Here is a 19,354-nt window from a genome sequence, read left to right as displayed (position 1 = left end):
GATTTATAGTAAAAAAAAAAAAAGGGCTTAAATCTTGATCTGTTTCTCACCCCACATATCATATCACTTCAGAAGATTTGGATTTAACCAGTAAATTCTTATGAATTACTTTAATCAAAAGTTCTGACCACCATTCACTTGCATTGTGAGGACCTGCAGAGCTGAAATACTCTTCTAAAAATCTCTTCTAAAAACTAAGAAAGTCACACACATCTGGGATGGCATGAAGGTGAGTAAATTATGAGAGAATTTAATTTTAGGGTGAACTATCCCTTTAATGTTAACTAAAGATGGCAGAGGATGCAAGAAACTCTTTTCAATGCACAATAGAGGTCATACCCACCATCTCTGTACCACACGATCTCTGGCTGGTAGCGCTTGATATTGGGGTAGACAATGACTGTACAGCCCAAACTCATGGTCTCTCCCTCACGGCCGAATGAAACACCAAACTTATCAATAATGGTCGTATTGAAGGTGACACCATATTCAGGGCTGTAACCGTCTGAACAAAACATGAACAGAAATGACTCAAAAGTAATATAACAGTTGTTTTTTTTATCTACTTACAAATGATGAAACTGTATTTAATTAATTGTACAATTTCTTGTATAGGGCAAACACAAGGTTTATGGTTTTGTATAAAAAATATACAGTACATTTATGTGTCCTATTGCCAATCATCAAGAGAATTAAATGGTGTGTGAAACTTACGAGGCCTTTCAATCACCTTTTCTCCATCTTTGAATCCTTTAAAATGGAAATAGAAAGCAAATGTTTACAGAATGACAAATACTAAAATAACTAAATCACACGCTGCATTCCTAACAGAACCATCTGCCTAACTCAAAATATTGTAATCAACCTCTGAATGGCACATCTAACAGTATTAAATAATAAAAAATTTGTCTAAGTAACTACATTTCATAGCATTGGTCTGTGCAGAGAAAGTGGAAAAATGCCCTAGAATAACACAGGGCTAACTGAAAGGCAGCTGTAAACCAGACCAGAGTAAGTTACACAGTAGTGTAAAAAGTAAGCTGGGAGAAAGAGGTTGACTAGACAATGGCTTATATTGGAGTAATGTTTAGAGGCTACTGCAGCATGACCCTTGATTATTTCCTTCAGTAACTAAAAATATACATCATGGAAACATGCCTAAAATGACTTTAAGGAGAAGTATATAATTTCTGTGCCACTAGCATCACCAAATGGAACTGGATATATAATGACTGTTTTGAAACAGGTTTCCTGAACAAGCCCCTATCTTCCATTGGTTGAACCAACAGATAATCGCCCCAAACTCACACCATTGGTTGAGCCAGTGTTGCCTTGTCAGACTGGACTGAATGCTCAAACAATCATAGCTCCACTAAGAAACAGTGTTTACACTTTTCGGGGCAATCAACCTACAAATGGCTTACTTGTGGCTTACTATGCATAATAAACTGGTATAGTAGTAAAAGGTATTTTAACATAGAAAAAACTAACCCTGCATGTCAAAGCATACTACTTAATTATTAAGTAGTATGACACATGTCAAGCATTAAGTAAAGCCTTAAATAAACTGGCAAGAGGTGCAGTTCTCACTTTTAACAATGACAGGGGCAAAGGCAGAACTCTCTCCCTTCATGTTGAGTGCAGAGATCCGATACTCAGCAGTGTCACTAAAATCACAGCTGCGAAACACAAGAATAATTTTGATATAATTTCAATGTAATAGAGTTATATAAAATAATTATAATATTAATAAAATTAAATAAATAAATAAAAACAGTTAAACAGTCATATTTGCCCTTCATGTTTATCTTTTGCATGATTCTGATGTAATGAAAGAATGAAATCTTTCCACACATATATTGCAATCTAATGAAAAATAGGTGACACAAACAAACTTTCATACACACTACTAAAATTAAAAAAACTTTCTTTACTTTATGATTTCCAGAGAATGCATGTTGTATTGGCTCTCTGTGATGTATTTCTCAGGGTGAGCCTTAACATCGATTACAACATTGTTTTTGTACCTGAAAAGCAGAATTAAATAGACATCAAAAGATCGTAATAGAAATGTACATTGGTCTTATGAATATGCATTACATTTATCCAGTACTGTACTGATATTAAGTTTTTCCAATAGTGTTCTGTGTGCGCTATGGTTTCTCTGACCAGGCAACACGGGGTTTGGGCCATCCAGCCACAGTGCAGTGCAGTTTCACACTCTTCCCCTCCCACACGGTCTGGCCACGTGGTTTCACAATGAACTCTGGGGGGTGAGTTAAACTGTCTGGATTCATCTTCTTCTGAAACTCTTCTCTCTCGTGCATCTTGTGTAAATAAACCCCAAAAATAACCCTGGGTCAAATAATTATGTAAATACTAACACTGTTGGAATTGTTCTATGAGAAAATGAACTGCATGTAACTAAATATTTAGAATCAGCCAGCTTTCCTTCAAAATATGGTTTGGCCACACACAAAAAAAATTGTAGGTGTAGGTAAAATCAAGTAATATTAACCCCTTTAACAGTTGAAGGGATAGGACACCCAAAAATTTAATTTCTGTCATCATTTACTTAACCTCATATAGTGCCCAACCTTTATTTTTTGGAACACACAAGGCAGAATGTTCAGGACTGACAGCCTCAGTCACCATCCACTTTCGTTCTATGGAAAAAAGAGCAGCATCAACATTCTTCAAATGATCTCCTCTTGTGTTCCATGGAAGAACTAAATAAAGTCATTTGGGTTTGGAACAATATGAGGGTGAGTAAATGAAGACAGAATATTCATTTTTGGGTGAACTACCCCTTCAAAGGCACAATCTGTCACAAAAGCATCTTGTTAAATAAATTAGGTCAAACCTTTCTGCCCAGAACAAGGCGATCGGCAGACTCTCTCATAGTGATCTCCCTGGTCTTCTTCTCAGTTCTCATTTTGAAGTCAGTCTCCCTGGAGAACAGGTTCCTCATCACGACATACCCCACACCCTCTTCCTTCACCTCCTCCTGAGTCTCCATCAGATCCTGAGTGGCTAAATGACTGATCAGGAGCATTAAATTAATGAGCACAATCTGGCTTAAAAATAACACTATTTGTCACACAGTTTATTGATATTCAGATGGCATTCTGTATCCATCAAAATAGTCATTGTTCACCACAGATTAAACCATTATTGTCACTGTGTAAAGCCTGTTTGGATCTACATTTGCTATCATTAGCATGGCAAATCAGATGTAACTGAAGTTATCAGTGTGAACAATTAACCACCATTGACAGCAGGCAGCTCAGGAATAATTCAACAGTCAATTCATATGAGTTTAATCTTGTGCTAAAATACCTCTTGAATCACTACCCCTGGGTTATCTGCACAGTTGCTATTACTTTGTTCAAATTAGATAAAAGGTTAGATTAAATAATCATGATGAGCCCCAGAACATTCACAAACAGATAATCAACAACAATTGGACTGACAAAGTGTTGCACATCTATGCACTGTAAGCATGATTTCCTATTAACAACATTGTTTTTTCCATCCATTAATTGTTGTAATAATTTAGTTTTCACAGTTTTAACGTGATTTTCTTCATTAAAATTTCATTCACAAGACATTTGAATTCAAAGCACAATTAACTTTGTTGTAAATTTGGCTCCACTTTGAATTTACTTTGAACTTAAAGGCAGCAATAAAACTTAAATTAAAGGAGTTGATGTTTTTACAGAGCAATCACCTGCTTCTAAAGACTGGCACGACGTATCCGATGACCTCGTTTTCTTTGTCCACTGCCAGGTAAGAGCTCTTGTCTTTTTTGGGGATCACGCTCAGTTTCTTCTCCACTTTCTTCTTCCCTGATGTCTTGTGCCTGAACAACAGTCAGCATCGGTCAAGCCAATGAACGAACTGTCAGATTAGATTGTACACTAAAATGGCAAACTGCACCAAGGACATGACTTTGTAGATGCTTGATAATACTTTTGACATTACTTCAACAAAACATAATAGTTGCATTTATTTGTCCATAAAGCTTCAATAACTCTTCAATATTACAGAAGGGTTAATGGAATAGGGTGAAGTGGAGTCACTTGAAAGTTGATCTTAGTGTGTTAGTAGAAGGTAAATATTAGCAGAGACGCTCACTATATTAAGCATTTATTAAAAATGTAATTAAAATGCCTGAAAGCAGCAACACTTTGAAAAGCAATTGAATTAATATTCTGTACAATGCTCTGGTGGCAAAATAAATGCTCTGGGATTTTGTTGTTGTGTACAGCACATCGCCTCACCATGTTGCTATGTTTTTTCATTATTATTAAATAAATTTTCTCTCTCTCTTTAAATGCACATATTATGTTCGGATTGTTGGTAAACGTAAGACCATGATCAGATGACAAACAAAACACTACTTGAAATAGATGTCAGCAGGGGATAAACCCAGTAGTATGATAATGATTGACATTCATTCATGACTACCAGCAGTATTAAGGGCTTTAGATTGGTTAATAGATAAAACAGAGCTCTATCTGAATACCAGTCTGGTATCTGAGAGACTGATCTTTTTATCTCTTACGTCGTTACAAAATATCTTTGGAATACAGCACCCTCCAGTCATTCGCAGGCCATCAGAAACCCTTTACTGGAAAATAACAACAATATTACATTTCTAACTCCATCAGTATTGTCAGTTCTGATTAATTTGTCCAATCTTTCACTCTCAGGTATCTCAGCAAAGTGTTGTACAGATTCTGTACAGTTACAGTCCAGCCCAACTACTGTGATTTCATGTTCCAGTGACCATAAGTAATCCTTGAGACCATTAATAACTTTGGCTCATTCTTACAGAGGCTCAGATTATTCCTGCCACAGGGTCATGCCTTCCTCAACAGCACATAGGTTCCTCTATAGTACAAAAGCATTGATCTAAATACAGTATATGAACATAGTCCTAATGCTCAAAACATACACAGGTCTGAGAACAACGTAAAGGTACTTCTGCAATACCAGCTGGAAAGTTGAAATAATCTTCCTATTTCTGTGTCATATTAAAACAAAATCCCATTGCAGCTGGCTCTACATTCATTGATTTTCATTGGTTATTGGTATTGATATTGTTAGTCTATGTTGTTATTGCAATCACTATTTGTGATCATCATGAAGTGAAACTGATAACAGATTCTAAAAGAAAATGTAATTGTGTACTTTGTTCTTTGTTACATTAGTGTAACGGGAAGGCTTGCAAATAGTTATCTAGAAAAACTACACAGATTCTTTGGAGGCTGATCTGATTTAAAAACAAACAAACAGTTGTCACTGGGTTATTATGAAAGGGTTATTGTGTAGTTACTTCATATACTGTATAAATTCAAATAAGAAGAGCTTTTTAGAAAAGCAGCGCAGAATGTGTTATAAAAAGCACTGATATCTAAAAAGCAGCGCTGTAGGTCAGGGGTAGTAAGGGGTTGCTCTACAGGAGCCATTCTTCAGGGCAGCATGAGCACAGGGATATTGTCCCCTCTGTCCTCTTACCCATGACCGCTCACATAAGCAGCATAAGACCGGCGGCTAACAGACGACAGGGAGCTTTGGTGATAGCTGCTCTCATAGTGCATCTCAAGGTCCCGATCCTGCTGTTTCTTTTGTAGTTTTAAGGATCCTGACATCCTGAGGTTGCTTTTTTGATCGGCCACAGACCCCTTTCTCTCTCTTTGTCCGTTTGCAGCCTCAAGTACAATTCCCATTGAGTGTTATTTTAAATACACAAAATCATAAACATTTGAATCCATTCCAAACACTCACTCCCCCCTATCCGCCCCACCTTTCTTTTATCAAGAATGTAAGTTTAGCTATTACGCTTTTAGTTATAAGTCTTCAAAAAAAAAAAAAAAAAAAAATAAATAAATAATCTGTATGGAACAAAACAATCATTCAATAATTGAATATGTTTTACAGTATGTGTCTTTGTTTGATTTTCCCAAATAGTTTAACAGACACATTCTTTGTTCAAAGTTATAAGGTCTTAATATCACAATATTCAGTAGAGTATATAAATATGAACATTGAAACATGATGCAGATCATGCATTTCTGATCCAAATATGCAAACTATGTCTAACAACATAAAAGAAAATTATATGAGCATTTTTTTCAGTAACTAATGGTGTCTGTTTTAATTGTTCTAACTCATTTAGACGATTACACCGAGTTATTATGAGCAGAGAAACACTTTATTTTCTTTTATCTGGGCCAGGGCTGGCTTCTATTGAAAAGAAAAATACAGTCACTTACCAAAGTCAGAGTTACAGGAAAAATAAGGAAGACGGGGAAAACTCCAGAAAATGAGAAGCAAGTGAAAATCCAGGCACGGCGGCGGGTATGGGGCAGCCGACAGGACGTTACTCCGCTGAACAAAAATAATGTTGCCACTCTTCAGATTGCAGTGAACAGGCACGACCTTGTATGGCCACTGGGCCTGTTAAATTTAGACCCTGACGAGAAGGCAAGCAGTTTCAACCTGTGAACTCTAGTAACGCGCGAAATTCAATTGATAAGCATGTTTTACTTTAACTCTTTAATATATATATATATATATATATATATATATATATATATATATATATATATATATATATATTCACACACACTGTACTATATACATATATATTTAAAAGTTTATTGTTAAACATTTTATTTAATATAATACATGTGTAAAAATAGCAATAACTAAATAAATGTTTGGAGGTGACACCTTTTTGAAATAGCCTACGTGTTATTCACATTGAAATTTTATATTTATTTATTATTTATATTAATAAAGGCTTTTGGCCTATAATACATATACATCATAATAGCAAACACAGACACACCCACCTTACTGTAACTATACACCACCGTTCTTCTACCATTCACTTTGGCATTCTTCCCGTATAATAGTTTGCACCCCTACAGGACAACTCATGGGATATTCTTGTCCGTGATGTAATGTTGTGCCGATGGGACTTTACCATTGCACTAACATTCAGAGGGGTGCAGTAGGGCTCCTGTCAGTGACCAGCGTGTCAACCGTTGCTGAGGCGTCCTACCTATTTTATCGGGATAGGTATGTGTCATTTTATTAATTTAAGACATCTTGATCCCTTTTTTAGTCATTTTGAGTTGTATTTTAATTTATAATTTTACATCTGTTCACACTCCACAGATAACTTAATACAAACAAGACACTTCCCTTGTTAGCTAACGTATTAGTGATTGTGTTCTGGTGCTTCTTGTAGACAAAACAAGCTTTGTTAAGCCATTACTGCTTTTATACAGACTTTATCTGTGCGTAAATGTGGACGAACACAGATGATCTCTCAAAATAAGATGCTTATATTGAATAATAAGTTTTACATCATTTTTGTGTTCAGTTGTTGACAACAGTTAGCTCTGCTAATGTTAACACAGTTAGTCAAACAAGCAAACAAATCACATATAGTCCCACATACACAACAACAGTCTCTTAATCTTAAAAGCGTGTTGTTTTAAATAAGGTTTAAGTCACTGTTTTGGTTGGCATGACTGCTGAATGAACGTAAGTGAAGGTCTCTCATTTATGTGGCAGCATGTGTTTCGTTTTTAACAGAACGTGTACTTCTGTAATCTTTACTGGATGTGTTTATACTCTTTCTTATGTGCAAGACTAACAAGTATGTTGTCTCTATTTCAGTTTTAACATCACAGAGCTGTCAAAATGTCTAGCAAAAGGGCTAAGGGGAAAACCACCAAAAAGCGCCCCCAGCGGGCCACCTCAAACGTGTTTGCCATGTTCGACCAATCCCAGATCCAAGAATTCAAGGAAGCCTTCAATATGATTGACCAGAACCGTGATGGCTTCATAGATAAGGAGGATCTGCATGATATGTTGGCCTCATTAGGTAAGGATAACGAAGAGTTAGTAAGCAAAAAAGCTAAGCCTTAATTAGACAAACTGACAGGTTGTTATTTTGTGACTAGGTAAGAACCCTACAGACGAATACCTTGAGGCGATGATGAATGAAGCCCCTGGTCCCATAAACTTCACAATGTTCCTCACAATGTTTGGAGAGAAACTTAATGGCACAGACCCTGAAGATGTTATCAAAAACGCCTTTGCTTGTTTTGATGAGGAGGGCACGGGTAAGCATGACCAATGAACACCAATCTACTGAAATAAAAATAACTTATAATTTATTGATTGCATTAACTATTTAATTATTCTGTATCACCAAAATTTTTATTTTCTGTATTTGGTTTACGATTGTGTTAGGCCTATTTTTAGTAAAGCACATGACATTTTGCATTTGTTATTTTTAGCATGTATAATACACGACACTTTTGTTCACTAAGGTGCTGCACTTATAACCCATTTGCTAAATAACTGGTTCCAGGCTTTATTCAGGAGGACTATCTGAGGGAGCTCTTAACCACTATGGGGGACAGGTTCACAGATGATGAAGTAGATGAGCTGTTTAGAGAGGCCCCAATTGACAAGAAAGGAAACTTCAACTATGTGGAATTCACGCGCATCCTCAAGCATGGTGCTAAAGACAAGGATGATTAGGACAGGACAGGGCTGGGCACTACTGACACTAATGTAAACTACACTGTAATAATACATGTTTAATCGTCTCCTTTTCCCACATTCATGGGTTACTGCAAGGGGATGCATAAGAAAGGCTCATTTGGAGATTATTTGGACTTACTTATGGACCTTCTCTTAAACAGTATAAGTAAACTTGTACATAATTATGAACCACACATAAATACAAGTACTCTGTGATAAACCTCAAACCTCTGATGTTCTTGTATTTAAATATTGGGAAATAAATTCTGGAATTATGACTTAAATGTAGCCTGGAGTTGCTGGACATTTACATTTTGTAATTAATAAACAATTTGAAGTAAGGTTTGTTAGTCATCAAATGTTCATCATGTGGGACAGTTGATGCAGGAAAAAGTCAGTTAGATGCAATGGGTCTTTCTCCCCGGAGTTTATTATAAAATGTTATAAACATTTTAGTTTGTATGTTAAAAATAAGGTATTGAAATTTACAATAAAGATATAATTTAAACTCTGTGATTTAGGACTATACAGAAAATTAAGAGGACAAACTACCAAATGAGATGAGTGCTTAATTTACTGGGACAACACATGATAGAAAATTGTCTTGAAATTTTTTAATTTCTTTTAAGAACATATCGACAATATTGGAGACCACCACAGTGGTTTTGTGCACCCTGAGATTTAATCATGACCAAAAAAAACAAAAAAAAAAAACAAATATAAGAACTATCAAGATACACTTCTTTGCCAAAGTTCAATTTCTTCATAAATAAATTTTTTTTTATCCAAATCTTTTACTGCACATTTATATACGCTGATTTATGTAGAGTGAAAAACTAAATAAAATACGAACACCTTTAAAAAAAAAACATAAATCAGATTACCTAATTAGTTGAGATCCTTTACAAGGATAATCTTGTAGCACCATTATTCCTTCTCTTTGACCAAAATAATAGAAAACAAAGTTGTATAAGAGAGAGCAGTGCTGATCAATGGTTCAGCCTGTCAAGATGGTAAAAGCATTTTATCACATGTATTCTTCACTAAACTTGACAAAGCCATAAGCATTTACAACACTTGGTTAGCATGAAAAATCTAAACTTGGAAGAAAATAGTTTTTTTTTTTTTTTTTTTTTTTTTAAATCGCTCCATTCTTCCTTGGGCAGGTATGTGTAGGACATGGGATGTAGGCAAATTGCAGGACCACCTCCAGTGCCGAAGCTCTTGGGTTCTTCAGTTGCTCACAGAGCAACTCAGGTAACAACTGATGTCAGGAGTATTCACGATCACTCTGCTAAAGCTAAATTTTTGGTCTGAATCTTGGCCAAGTGATCTGATATTCCAGCTTCAATTTTGTCACACTGAGCTAAGAAGCCCTGTGTACGAGGATTTAAAAAACATTTTAATCAGGCAACAGTCAAATTTGTATATTATAGTCTGAGGTCAGTGTATTTAATTAAAACACTATATTGAAAGTTAAACTCGTACCTGTACAGTTTTCACAAGTCCTTTCTTTTTCATCCTGCAATCACTAAAACTCTCAGGCAATCTCTGTAAATAATGTTGTTTATCAATACAATTAAAAGTGCACAAGCTTTTTTTGTAAAATTGAATTACTGAGCAATTGCAATTAATAATGAAATAAATAATTGTAATTACGGCTGTCAATCCTTTTTTATTTTATTTATCGAATTACATGGTTTGTCGATTAATTAATAGAATTAATCGCAATTAATTGCATACCAATATTTACTGAAAAAAGCCCCCAAATAAAGGTAATTTAGAATAATTAAGATAATTGTAAATATAATATATAGCCCTAATAAATATTATAATTCAGATAAATACATTACATCATATTGTGGCAACTGACAAGTAAAGCATTTAGACTATACAAAAAATGGCTTTAAAAGTGAAAATACTGTTTGTTTTATTTCCATATCATTGAAGATAACTCTATTATTGGCCTAATTTTCTCTGCTCTAGTTTTAATTGTATGCATCAGACGGCTGCTTTTGGAGCATCTCACTTTGGTTGCGTTATGACTCACAGCTGTAGCGCTGAACAGCTGGAGTGCTGACTGTCCCCTACTGCATCGAGGTGGTACATTAAGCTTGAATTGCTCCTATGGTAAAAACATTTCTTAATACGGAATTTACGTACAGGCTGGGGGCATAATTAATTGCATTATTTTTTTTAATGCGTTATTTTTCATATAACTGATCACACTAAATTAACGTGTTAAATAGACAGCCCTCATTGTAATATTGAATTACTTTTTTTTTTTTTTAAATCTACAAAAAAAAAAAAAAAAAATAATAATAATAATCTCTGTTCTGTTTAAGAAAAAACAAGACTGCAAATTACCATTGCACCAATCTCCTCTAGAATCTTCATTAACTGCTCAGCGGCTACTTTCACCCTGTGGTCCATTTTGTTAAGTGCCTCGGCCTGCAACTCCTTTGCAAGAAAGCCCTGGAAATTATCCATTGAACAGTAAATATTAAGCATAATTATATAAGTATTAAGCATATGAATAAGGAGAAACAGAGGGACATTTAAGATGAAATTTTCTATGTCTTACATTCTTTAGTCCGGTCAGTTCACCATCCACTTTCTCAAGCTTTTTGGCTGTTTGTTCCACTGACTTTTCTATGTCTTTGAGCTTTTTAAGCTCGGCATCCTCCTCTGGGCTGTTCTATAAAAATAAAGCAAGCAGTTTGTTTGACTCAAACTGACCCAAAGACAATAGAGTCAAGGCTTTTTCAATCAATGAAAAATACATATGTCAATTTATATACAATGCACATCTTACCCTCTTTCCAATCATCATTAGTTTACAACCCTGCTTTATTCCAAAGGTAGACAGAGATACCTCCATCTCTTTCAAAGATTTCCCTTTAGTTGAAGAAGGCATGAAGCAAGTCAGAACAACATACAGTGAGTTATACACTGCTGCAGTTTCATTGATGCAGATATTACATTCAGTCATACACTGTTTTCCCCCCCATTGGAATACATACTCAATGATACTTTTATTTCAAACATTCCACTGTTCTGAGTTCACAACAAACTGCAACTCATCATTTGATAATTACTGTAGTGTGTATACTCCAGTGGCGAATTCTCAGGGCCAGCAAAGCCTTCTCTGATGGCCTAACATGCCAAATAAATAAATATTTTTCATCCTTTCATTCTCAATCACCTTTTTGCCAATGTATTTTTAATCGCTTTCCACTCTTAATTAATCTACAAACAAATAGAGAAAAACGAAAAGTTTATCCGGTCAGAATTTATTCCTTGATGCTTACAAGCAAAGCGTGACAACCGTTTCACAAATCGCATGCCCAAAGCAGCACGTGAGTTTGAGCACCATCCCCTCAGGCCTTCAGAATTTCCACAGAATCCCTCAACAGTGCAAATGAATGGGCAACTAATGTCAGACTGTCAGATTCATCAGCCAATCAGATTGATTTATTTGTTCTTGGTGGGTGTGATCTTTAGGATATGTCCCGGTCGAGGCCTTCTAGCTGGCGTTGAGTGACACAATCACGCTTTAAGTGACATAATTTGAAAGCGAAGGGCGTGAGATGATGAGATCGCCATTGAGAAAGGGATCCTTATGGATTTACAAACCTGAGATGTTCTGCATGACCGCGTGATTGCTTAATTTATTAAACAGGAAAGGAGGACTGATTTTCACTTCAAGCAAATTGGTAAGTGCTTTTTGTATTGTTATAGAAACATCAGGAGTTTTCTAAGTGTAAATTAGGCTGCTGGACCATTCAGTGTCAGATCAAGTTTTGAAAGTGTTCCATTCAACTCGGAAAGTCGGATTTTACAACTTCCTACTAGGAAAAGTGCAATGGAATGCATCCTGAAGTCAGAATTTGTAGGCTCGTGCAGAAATTCAACTCTGATTTCGTCGAGATGCAGGGGCATGATGTCACACAAATATGTCCACACTCAGGGAGATATACAAAGTAAGTGATAAACATTCACTTTATTAAGTAATATCGATAAATGATTTCGTTTCCACATTACATGCTATTAAAGCTTGTTTAACAAACGCCTGCAGAAACAGGTGTATAAAACATTATAATCTCTTTTGATAATCGTACACCTGAAGCACAAATGCTAGCGCTGCAGCATTGCTTATCAGTTGGGTTGCTAGGAGACATCTCTAATGAGAGTCAAACCCCTGCTAAGCTAAAGGGAGCGTTGCAGTTCCGAATATCGGGGAATGGAATGCATTTATGGTCGGAGATATCAAGTGGGAATATCCCACATCCAACTTGAATGGAACGCAGAATAACTGTGTACCCTGACGAAACTAAATTTATTGCAAGCAACATTTAAATCACAAATATTATTAGATACATTTTTCCAGGTATTATAGACCTCCTTGGTAGATTCATATGAAAAATTATGATTTTTGAATGTCTGTTTGGGAGAGCATTAAGTGTCGTTTCAAGTTCTGGCTTTCATGCGTGGACGTGTTTTTAAAATGTCAATTGGTATTATTAGTTAGCTGCAACATAATGTATGATGCCCAAAGACATAGGGGGTCTTCTTCATTGTGAAACTGTGTTTTCTTAATGGCATGAATCACACGGAAGGCCTAGACTTTAAATGCACGGCCTGCCACTGGTATACTCAAAATGCAGGTGAGCATTTACAAGTGAGCAAGTATACCCAACACAGAAAGCTAAATAAATAAATAAATTATATATATATATATATATATATATATATATATATATATACACATATATATAAAATATATATATATATATATATATATATATATATATATATATACATATATATAAAATATTTTAAACAAAAAAAACAAAAACGGAGGTGCACGTTAACCTCGAGCCTATAGCAGATCATGTTACCTTTAAATATAATTTTCTGGGATGGTGCTGGTACTCCTGTGGCTTCGGTCAGCGTTTCACACAAATCCTTTAATAATAGTTCGTGTCCTTCTTGTGCAGTTAGAGTGATGTTGTGTTTGGTCGTGCCTGAGATAAAAACAGCCATTAAATCATAGGCATTGGACAGGTTTAATAGTCACAATGACATCTGACCAAGTCAAAGAGGTAGCTGGCATTGCTTCTGCGAATCCAACCTTTACATTTATCACACGGCTTACCTTAATAAGACGGTGAACTAATCAAAAATTCAACATGTATATTCGTAGCTTCGGTATTTTACTAACAGCGAAACAGATACTTTAGAGTGATGTTCAGCTGATTTACAGGTGCAGCAAGCTTCATTTTCAATTCTACTGTCTCTAAACTGTATAAAATATCCTCAACAATAAGAGCGACTGTTTTTGCATTCGACATATCTCAATATTGTGAAATATAAAAGGTGATCAGTTATCTTTACCATGAGCAACTGTCAGTGTCAAGGTGTTTTCCGCCATATCGGCACAGAGTTAGCAATCTCTTCACAACTTCACTGTGTTTACATATGCAACCGGAAGTGACGTATGGTGCCACGCCTTTACTTGTTCCTTCGTTACACACTGGGGGGCAGCTAACGAAAATTTGAGTGTAAAAATTAACTGTTAATTCAAAAATATGTAAATTGAGTAATAGACCTTTTTCACACTCAGGTTTTTGGAACGCGGAAGTTAAAGTTTGCAGGGTAAACTTCGACAGCGGTGAATGGGAGTGAATGGGAGACCACAGCAAATATTATTTTCACTTACCCATTTTGCTCCAAGACCAAAAGAAAAAAACCCACTCTTATGTTTGAATGACTTTCCAGAAGAGGAAAAAAGTAGAGAACGGTAGATTAAGACAGTAAAGTGAGAGAAGATGCCAAATTTACTGTCACTCTCTCAGCAGCTGTTATAGAAACCCCCTCGCAGCTGTGGTAATTCATTTTTAAAACGAATTCCAGGGTAATATAACACAAAGCATAATGTTATAAATGTACACTCAATATTTTAAAACATTTATAATATAAAAAAAATGCGAGATTTACGCTGCTAAATAAGGCGGAAACACGTCATCACAGTCTGTGAAAAAGATCTATACTGATGTAGAAACCTTTGAACATCTGTTTTCTTTCCCTTCTAATTTAATGCAGACCTTTTGGAATGATGCATACAATCGGAAAAAATAACAAATATCTGTCTTCACTCGTATTTCTTGGGATAATTGAGAAGAAAAAGTTTCTTTTGTTTTAAGTAATTTGATGCTTTTGTTAGATTTTTAAAAACCCCACCCCACCTGCATAATTTTAAAATTGAGCTATCCAAGTATTGTGCATACTTAAAATGTTTTTTTTAAGCTAGTAATTGTATTATATTTTAGACAAAAACGATTTCATGTAATATAACCCCTATAACCTTTCATATTTTATTTGTGTGTGTGTGTGTGTGTGTGATAAACATTCACTTTTATAAAATGATATCGATCAATGAGTCAAAGTTCCTACATTACAAGATATTAAAGCTTGTTTAACAAACGTTTACAGAGACAGGTGTACAAAACACGGTAAATTAAACTTTCTTTTGATGATCTAGCGAAGCAGCATTGTTTATCAGTTGGGTTGCTAGGAAACAGTCAAACTCCTGTTATGCTAACGGAAGTGTTGCCGTTTTGGTGATTTAAACGTCATTTTCCAAGCATTTGGCAATGGAATTCCTTTATGGTCGGAGTTCGGAGAATTCAATTAGGAATATCCCACATCCGAATTGAATGAAACGCAGCACGAATGTCGCTAAACTCCGCCTTCGACTCAATCCCCAGTTGGCCTTCTTTGGCCCAAGGGTTAATGAAAAGTTATTACAAGGAGTTAGTGATATCTTTAGTATCTTTTTTATATTGGGGGTCCCTGGCTTGGTTGAGAGCCTGGGCCGTTGGAGGTCCCTGGGTCTGCAAAGATTAAAAACCTGTGCTCTATGGTTATTGGGCCTGAGGGAGAGGGGGCACTGCCCTAAATATTTTGTCCAGCGCCCCGTTAATTTTAGCATGACCTCTTTCTGCAACCATGGACTTGATCAGTGCCCTCAACAATACTGTCCACATCTCAGAGCAAAGATAATCACATGTCTTAAATGAATAGTTCCCCCAAAAATTCTCTCGTCATTTACTCACTCTCTTGCCATCCCAGATGTGTATGGCGTTCTTTCTTCTGCAGAACACAGACAAAGATTTTAAGAAGAATATCTCTGCTCTGTATGTCCATGGTGTGATGTGAATGGAGGCCAGAACTTTGAAGCTCCAAAAAGAACATAAAGGCAGCATAAAAGTAATTCATAAGACCCCACCCTGCTAACACACGACATACTCTTTAATTTACATCTTCAGAAGCAATATGATAGGTGTGGGTGAGAAACAGATCAATATTTAAGTCCTTTTTTTCCTATAAATCTCCACTTTCACATTCTTCTTTTGTTATTGCCAACTCACATTCTTCGTGCATATCGCCACCTACTGCGCAGGGAGGATAATTCATAGTAAAAAGGATAAAGTATAACTTTTAAACCAACCAATCACAAAATAGAATTTCAAAATGACACAATACATGCATCAGATTTTAGCTAGCCTCCTACCCATCATTTTATTTTAAGAAAGGAAATGTCTATGAACAAATCTGGTTACTCATTTCATATTTATTTAGGCTATACAATACAAATGTCTGATGTAAGTTAATAACCTGTAATACGCTTCCGTCGTCTCATTCCAAACCCTGGTGTTTTCTTTCTTCTGTGGTACACAAAATGTATTTTCCTATTAAAATCATGGTTAGGTATACGGTTTGGGTTAGGGGTTAGACTTTATGTTTAGGTTTGGGTTAGAGGTTAATCTTAGGAACAATTGTAAGAACATTGTTCATTGGTTTGTTTATTTTTCTCTATGGGAGTAAAAGTCATACATTCTTGTTCGACTCAACTCGTACGATTTCCCATCTTGTACTATTATCATGACTTGTCATGAGACCAGGTTGGCTAGCCCGAGCCCACCTCAGCCAACCCTGGCCCACCCATAGTTACCCATAGGATTTATTGTATTATACTCTGCTGCCAGTCCCGATAATGTAATTTGTTACTTGTTAACAGGTAGAAGTATCAAATTAAGGCCACTGTAAGCCACGTATAAGGGTGAGGTTATGGAAGAAGTCATGCAAACACAACTAACAGAAACAGTTAACAATGTCATGTGCTAGACAGGCCAAAATACCAATCTAGACCATCCAATACCATATACCAATACAGATGTTTTTAGGTAAAAACTCCCTCTAACATACATAAACAAAACACTGAAGTGGGTTTATCCTTCTCTATGTGGCAGGGATCTGTGGTAGGCCAAACTCATCAACCAGAACACCATCCTAAGAAATACACACAAATAGAAACATGCATTGAACACATTTTACGAAGATAAATGCTGACATTTTACTGAATATGTTTGTTCAGTCATCACTTTATTAATGCAATCTGTACCTTATTGGTTTTAGTGTCACTGGGCATTCCTTCAGGAATGGAGGGTGCAGGCGAGGCTTCATCTAGGTAAGAGCTGTCATCGTCTAGCAGTAACTCATCTCCCAGAGCATCCAACTCTGAAACAGAACAAAAGTGAAGCCCTAAGCTGCAAATACACAAATACATGTACACAACTACACCTACATACACAAAACTACCTGCTTCTAGTTCATCCTCATCAATTTCTGGTGTGCCATAGCTGCGACTGAGAGATTCCTGCACCTCATTGGCCTCTTCCATCATGTCTTCCAGTTGATCTTGAAGGTCCTATCAGTCACAATGGTAATGAGAAGTCATCATGGTTTACCAGGGCCGGATCTAGGGGGGGAGGTGCTGGGGTGGGCAAATCCCTATGCCCCCCCAAGCGCAAGTGAAGCACTTCGCATCATGGCGCTAACCTTAACCATATCGTGAGTGCACTGGAAAAACACTTGCGCAACACCCCCACTAAACGCCCCTCCGTCCTAGGTTATTGCCCCACCTAATGTTACATTTCTAGGCCTGTGATTTACTATTGATCACGTTAAAACAATATTATACTGTACAAACAGCAAATATCAAGACGATTATTTTACACACTTCAATCTGATCAATCTTCACTTGTTTGTATGCTTTCTTCATTTCTTTAGCTCCAATCTTCATAGCTTCCACCTACAAAAGTATAGATGACATAATGGTTAAATTTATCTGAATACAAATTCAGTGGTTGGAAGTATGATACTACCAGAGAGGTGAAATAATGACTTAAGTCTTTACCGTTGTTTTGGTGTCCCTTAAAGACTGGATTGTGTAGTTGGCTTGTTCCATATTAAATGACTGCTGGGCAAGCTGATCTCTTTGGCCTTCATACCTACATAATAGAACAAATCAAACAAAATAAATAATCAAATTTAACATAGTCTTTAACACGTTATAACACATAATAATATAATAATTTCATTATCTCAATGAAAGCAGAACATTTTGGATATATTGTAATATGCTATGCTTTTATTTATTTAATATTAAATATTTAATATGATATAGCCTACTATTAATAACGTGTTATTAATATAATGATTTCATATTAATGTGGGTAAAAACTCACATCCTCTTTTGTTTCAGCACTCGCATCGCCTTCTGTTTCACTGTATTCTGTAAAGAGATTGTAAATCTCGCGCTTACAGAACTGTTTATGATATACAGTAGCAAGGATGAGAGTTTGCATCATGTTGCAACAACGTGCGTCTCTGATGCTCACTTTTGCAGGTCCGTCCCTCATCTTTTTCATCTGGTCCTTATACTTCATTAGCTCTGCGTCAATTCTGGCTATTTTCTTATCGATCGACTCGATCCTCGTATCCACCTACATGGGGGACATCACACAACATCCACAGTGTATTTATGCCTGACATGCGAAAACCAATCAAATCGGTGCACTGAGCTTCTGCAAGATATTTACAAGATACTTACACTACCTATGCAGTCAGACAGGTTGGGAGCAGGCGCCAGCTTGCTCCGACCAAAAATTCGGTTCATTTTTAACAGGACTGACTTTTCTGTTTTGATTTGTAACGGTATTTAAATACAGAGCATCATACCAGGCTTGTTCCGGTTACTCACCACAATAAAAGTCACAGAAGACAAGCATTTCACATTGACAAGCCGTACAGTAGCAATTACCTGCATTTATGTACTTTAGTTTACTACTCATTTTTTAACCCTCTGCATGGATAGCCTACTCTTTTTTTTACACGCAGACTCTCAACAATAATTAGTCTGTTATTATTAGTTAAGCAATGATGATTCAAGATAAACGATGATGACGACAATGACAATTGTTGTTGTGCTGGAAGTAGGCTAGAATTAATATTGGTTTTGAAATAATGTCCAAAGTGGTCAACTGAATGTAAGGAATTATTTGTATTCATTAAAAGAGTCACAATTTGCATAAGCATTTCACAATCTAATGAAAGCCCTCATTATAATTTGCAAACCACACAAAAGGCAAAATCCTTTCAAAATTTCAAAAAGCTGTTGATAATATTTTATTATATTATGAAATGTATTTAGTTGTAGTATGTTAAGAATATCTTCGTTTAATTAGTAAGTTAAACAACATGGGTGAGCGGGGGAAATTGCATAATGGGAGAGAAGTAATTTGTCAAACGGTTATATTGAAGAACAATATTGTGAAACATATTATCTGTTGAAATAACCATGTTTATCACAAGTAAAATAACTCCATTCTAGTCAGAGATGGAAGATGGATGACTAGGGTGATGTCAGCTAAAA

General features: G+C 36.0%; 4 protein-coding genes across 6 annotated transcripts in view; 1 reads left to right on the top strand and 3 right to left on the bottom strand.

The window, feature by feature from the left end:
* LOC127441471 (myomesin-2-like) overlaps positions 1-6,412 on the bottom strand; it is a 44,809-nt gene extending 38,397 nt beyond the window's left edge. For 2 of the 3 annotated variants that reach the window (XM_051698928.1, XM_051698929.1), the window contains exons 1-9: positions 6,282-6,412; positions 5,524-5,717; positions 3,731-3,862; positions 2,864-3,041; positions 2,170-2,327; positions 1,935-2,027; positions 1,591-1,679; positions 715-750; positions 344-505 (exon numbers count right to left, since the gene is read on the bottom strand). In XM_051698928.1, the coding sequence (XP_051554888.1) occupies positions 344-505; positions 715-750; positions 1,591-1,679; positions 1,935-2,027; positions 2,170-2,327; positions 2,864-3,041; positions 3,731-3,862; positions 5,524-5,657 (982 nt within the window). In that variant the 5' untranslated portion in view covers positions 5,658-5,717; positions 6,282-6,412. The remainder of the gene's footprint in view (positions 1-343; positions 506-714; positions 751-1,590; positions 1,680-1,934; positions 2,028-2,169; positions 2,328-2,863; positions 3,042-3,730; positions 3,863-5,523; positions 5,718-6,281) is intronic. The other variant, XM_051698930.1, reaches the window with a different exon arrangement.
* A 560-nt stretch (positions 6,413-6,972) lies between these two features.
* LOC127441093 (myosin regulatory light chain 2, smooth muscle minor isoform-like) lies at positions 6,973-8,862 on the top strand. The gene is made up of 4 exons (XM_051698272.1): positions 6,973-7,092; positions 7,699-7,906; positions 7,986-8,147; positions 8,399-8,862. Exons 2-4 carry the CDS (start codon positions 7,723-7,725, stop codon positions 8,569-8,571), a joined length of 519 nt encoding a protein of 172 aa, XP_051554232.1. The 5' UTR covers positions 6,973-7,092; positions 7,699-7,722; the 3' UTR covers positions 8,572-8,862.
* A 229-nt stretch (positions 8,863-9,091) lies between these two features.
* Positions 9,092-14,080, bottom strand: LOC127441092 (BAG family molecular chaperone regulator 1-like). Its single transcript, XM_051698270.1, has 7 exons — positions 13,972-14,080; positions 13,476-13,601; positions 11,390-11,472; positions 11,159-11,272; positions 10,942-11,049; positions 10,063-10,125; positions 9,092-9,950 (listed from the first exon to the last, which is right to left on the bottom strand). Exons 1-7 carry the CDS (start codon positions 14,006-14,008, stop codon positions 9,861-9,863), a joined length of 621 nt encoding a protein of 206 aa, XP_051554230.1. The 5' UTR covers positions 14,009-14,080; the 3' UTR covers positions 9,092-9,860.
* Positions 14,081-16,127: 2,047 nt separating this feature from the next.
* On the bottom strand, positions 16,128-18,672 carry LOC127440996 (charged multivesicular body protein 5-like). Its single transcript, XM_051698104.1, has 8 exons — positions 18,533-18,672; positions 18,321-18,425; positions 18,168-18,214; positions 17,837-17,930; positions 17,660-17,731; positions 17,239-17,347; positions 17,042-17,157; positions 16,128-16,929 (listed from the first exon to the last, which is right to left on the bottom strand). The coding sequence occupies exons 1-8, from the start codon at positions 18,596-18,598 to the stop codon at positions 16,879-16,881; spliced, it is 660 nt and encodes a 219-aa protein (XP_051554064.1). The 5' UTR covers positions 18,599-18,672; the 3' UTR covers positions 16,128-16,878.
* Positions 18,673-19,354: the final 682 nt, after the last annotated feature.

Source organism: Myxocyprinus asiaticus, chromosome 5 (assembly GCF_019703515.2).
Source record: "Myxocyprinus asiaticus isolate MX2 ecotype Aquarium Trade chromosome 5, UBuf_Myxa_2, whole genome shotgun sequence".
Taxonomy (NCBI): domain Eukaryota; kingdom Metazoa; phylum Chordata; class Actinopteri; order Cypriniformes; family Catostomidae; genus Myxocyprinus; species Myxocyprinus asiaticus.
Note: the sequence above shows the minus strand (reverse complement) of the source record. Positions and strands in the feature narration are given on the sequence as shown.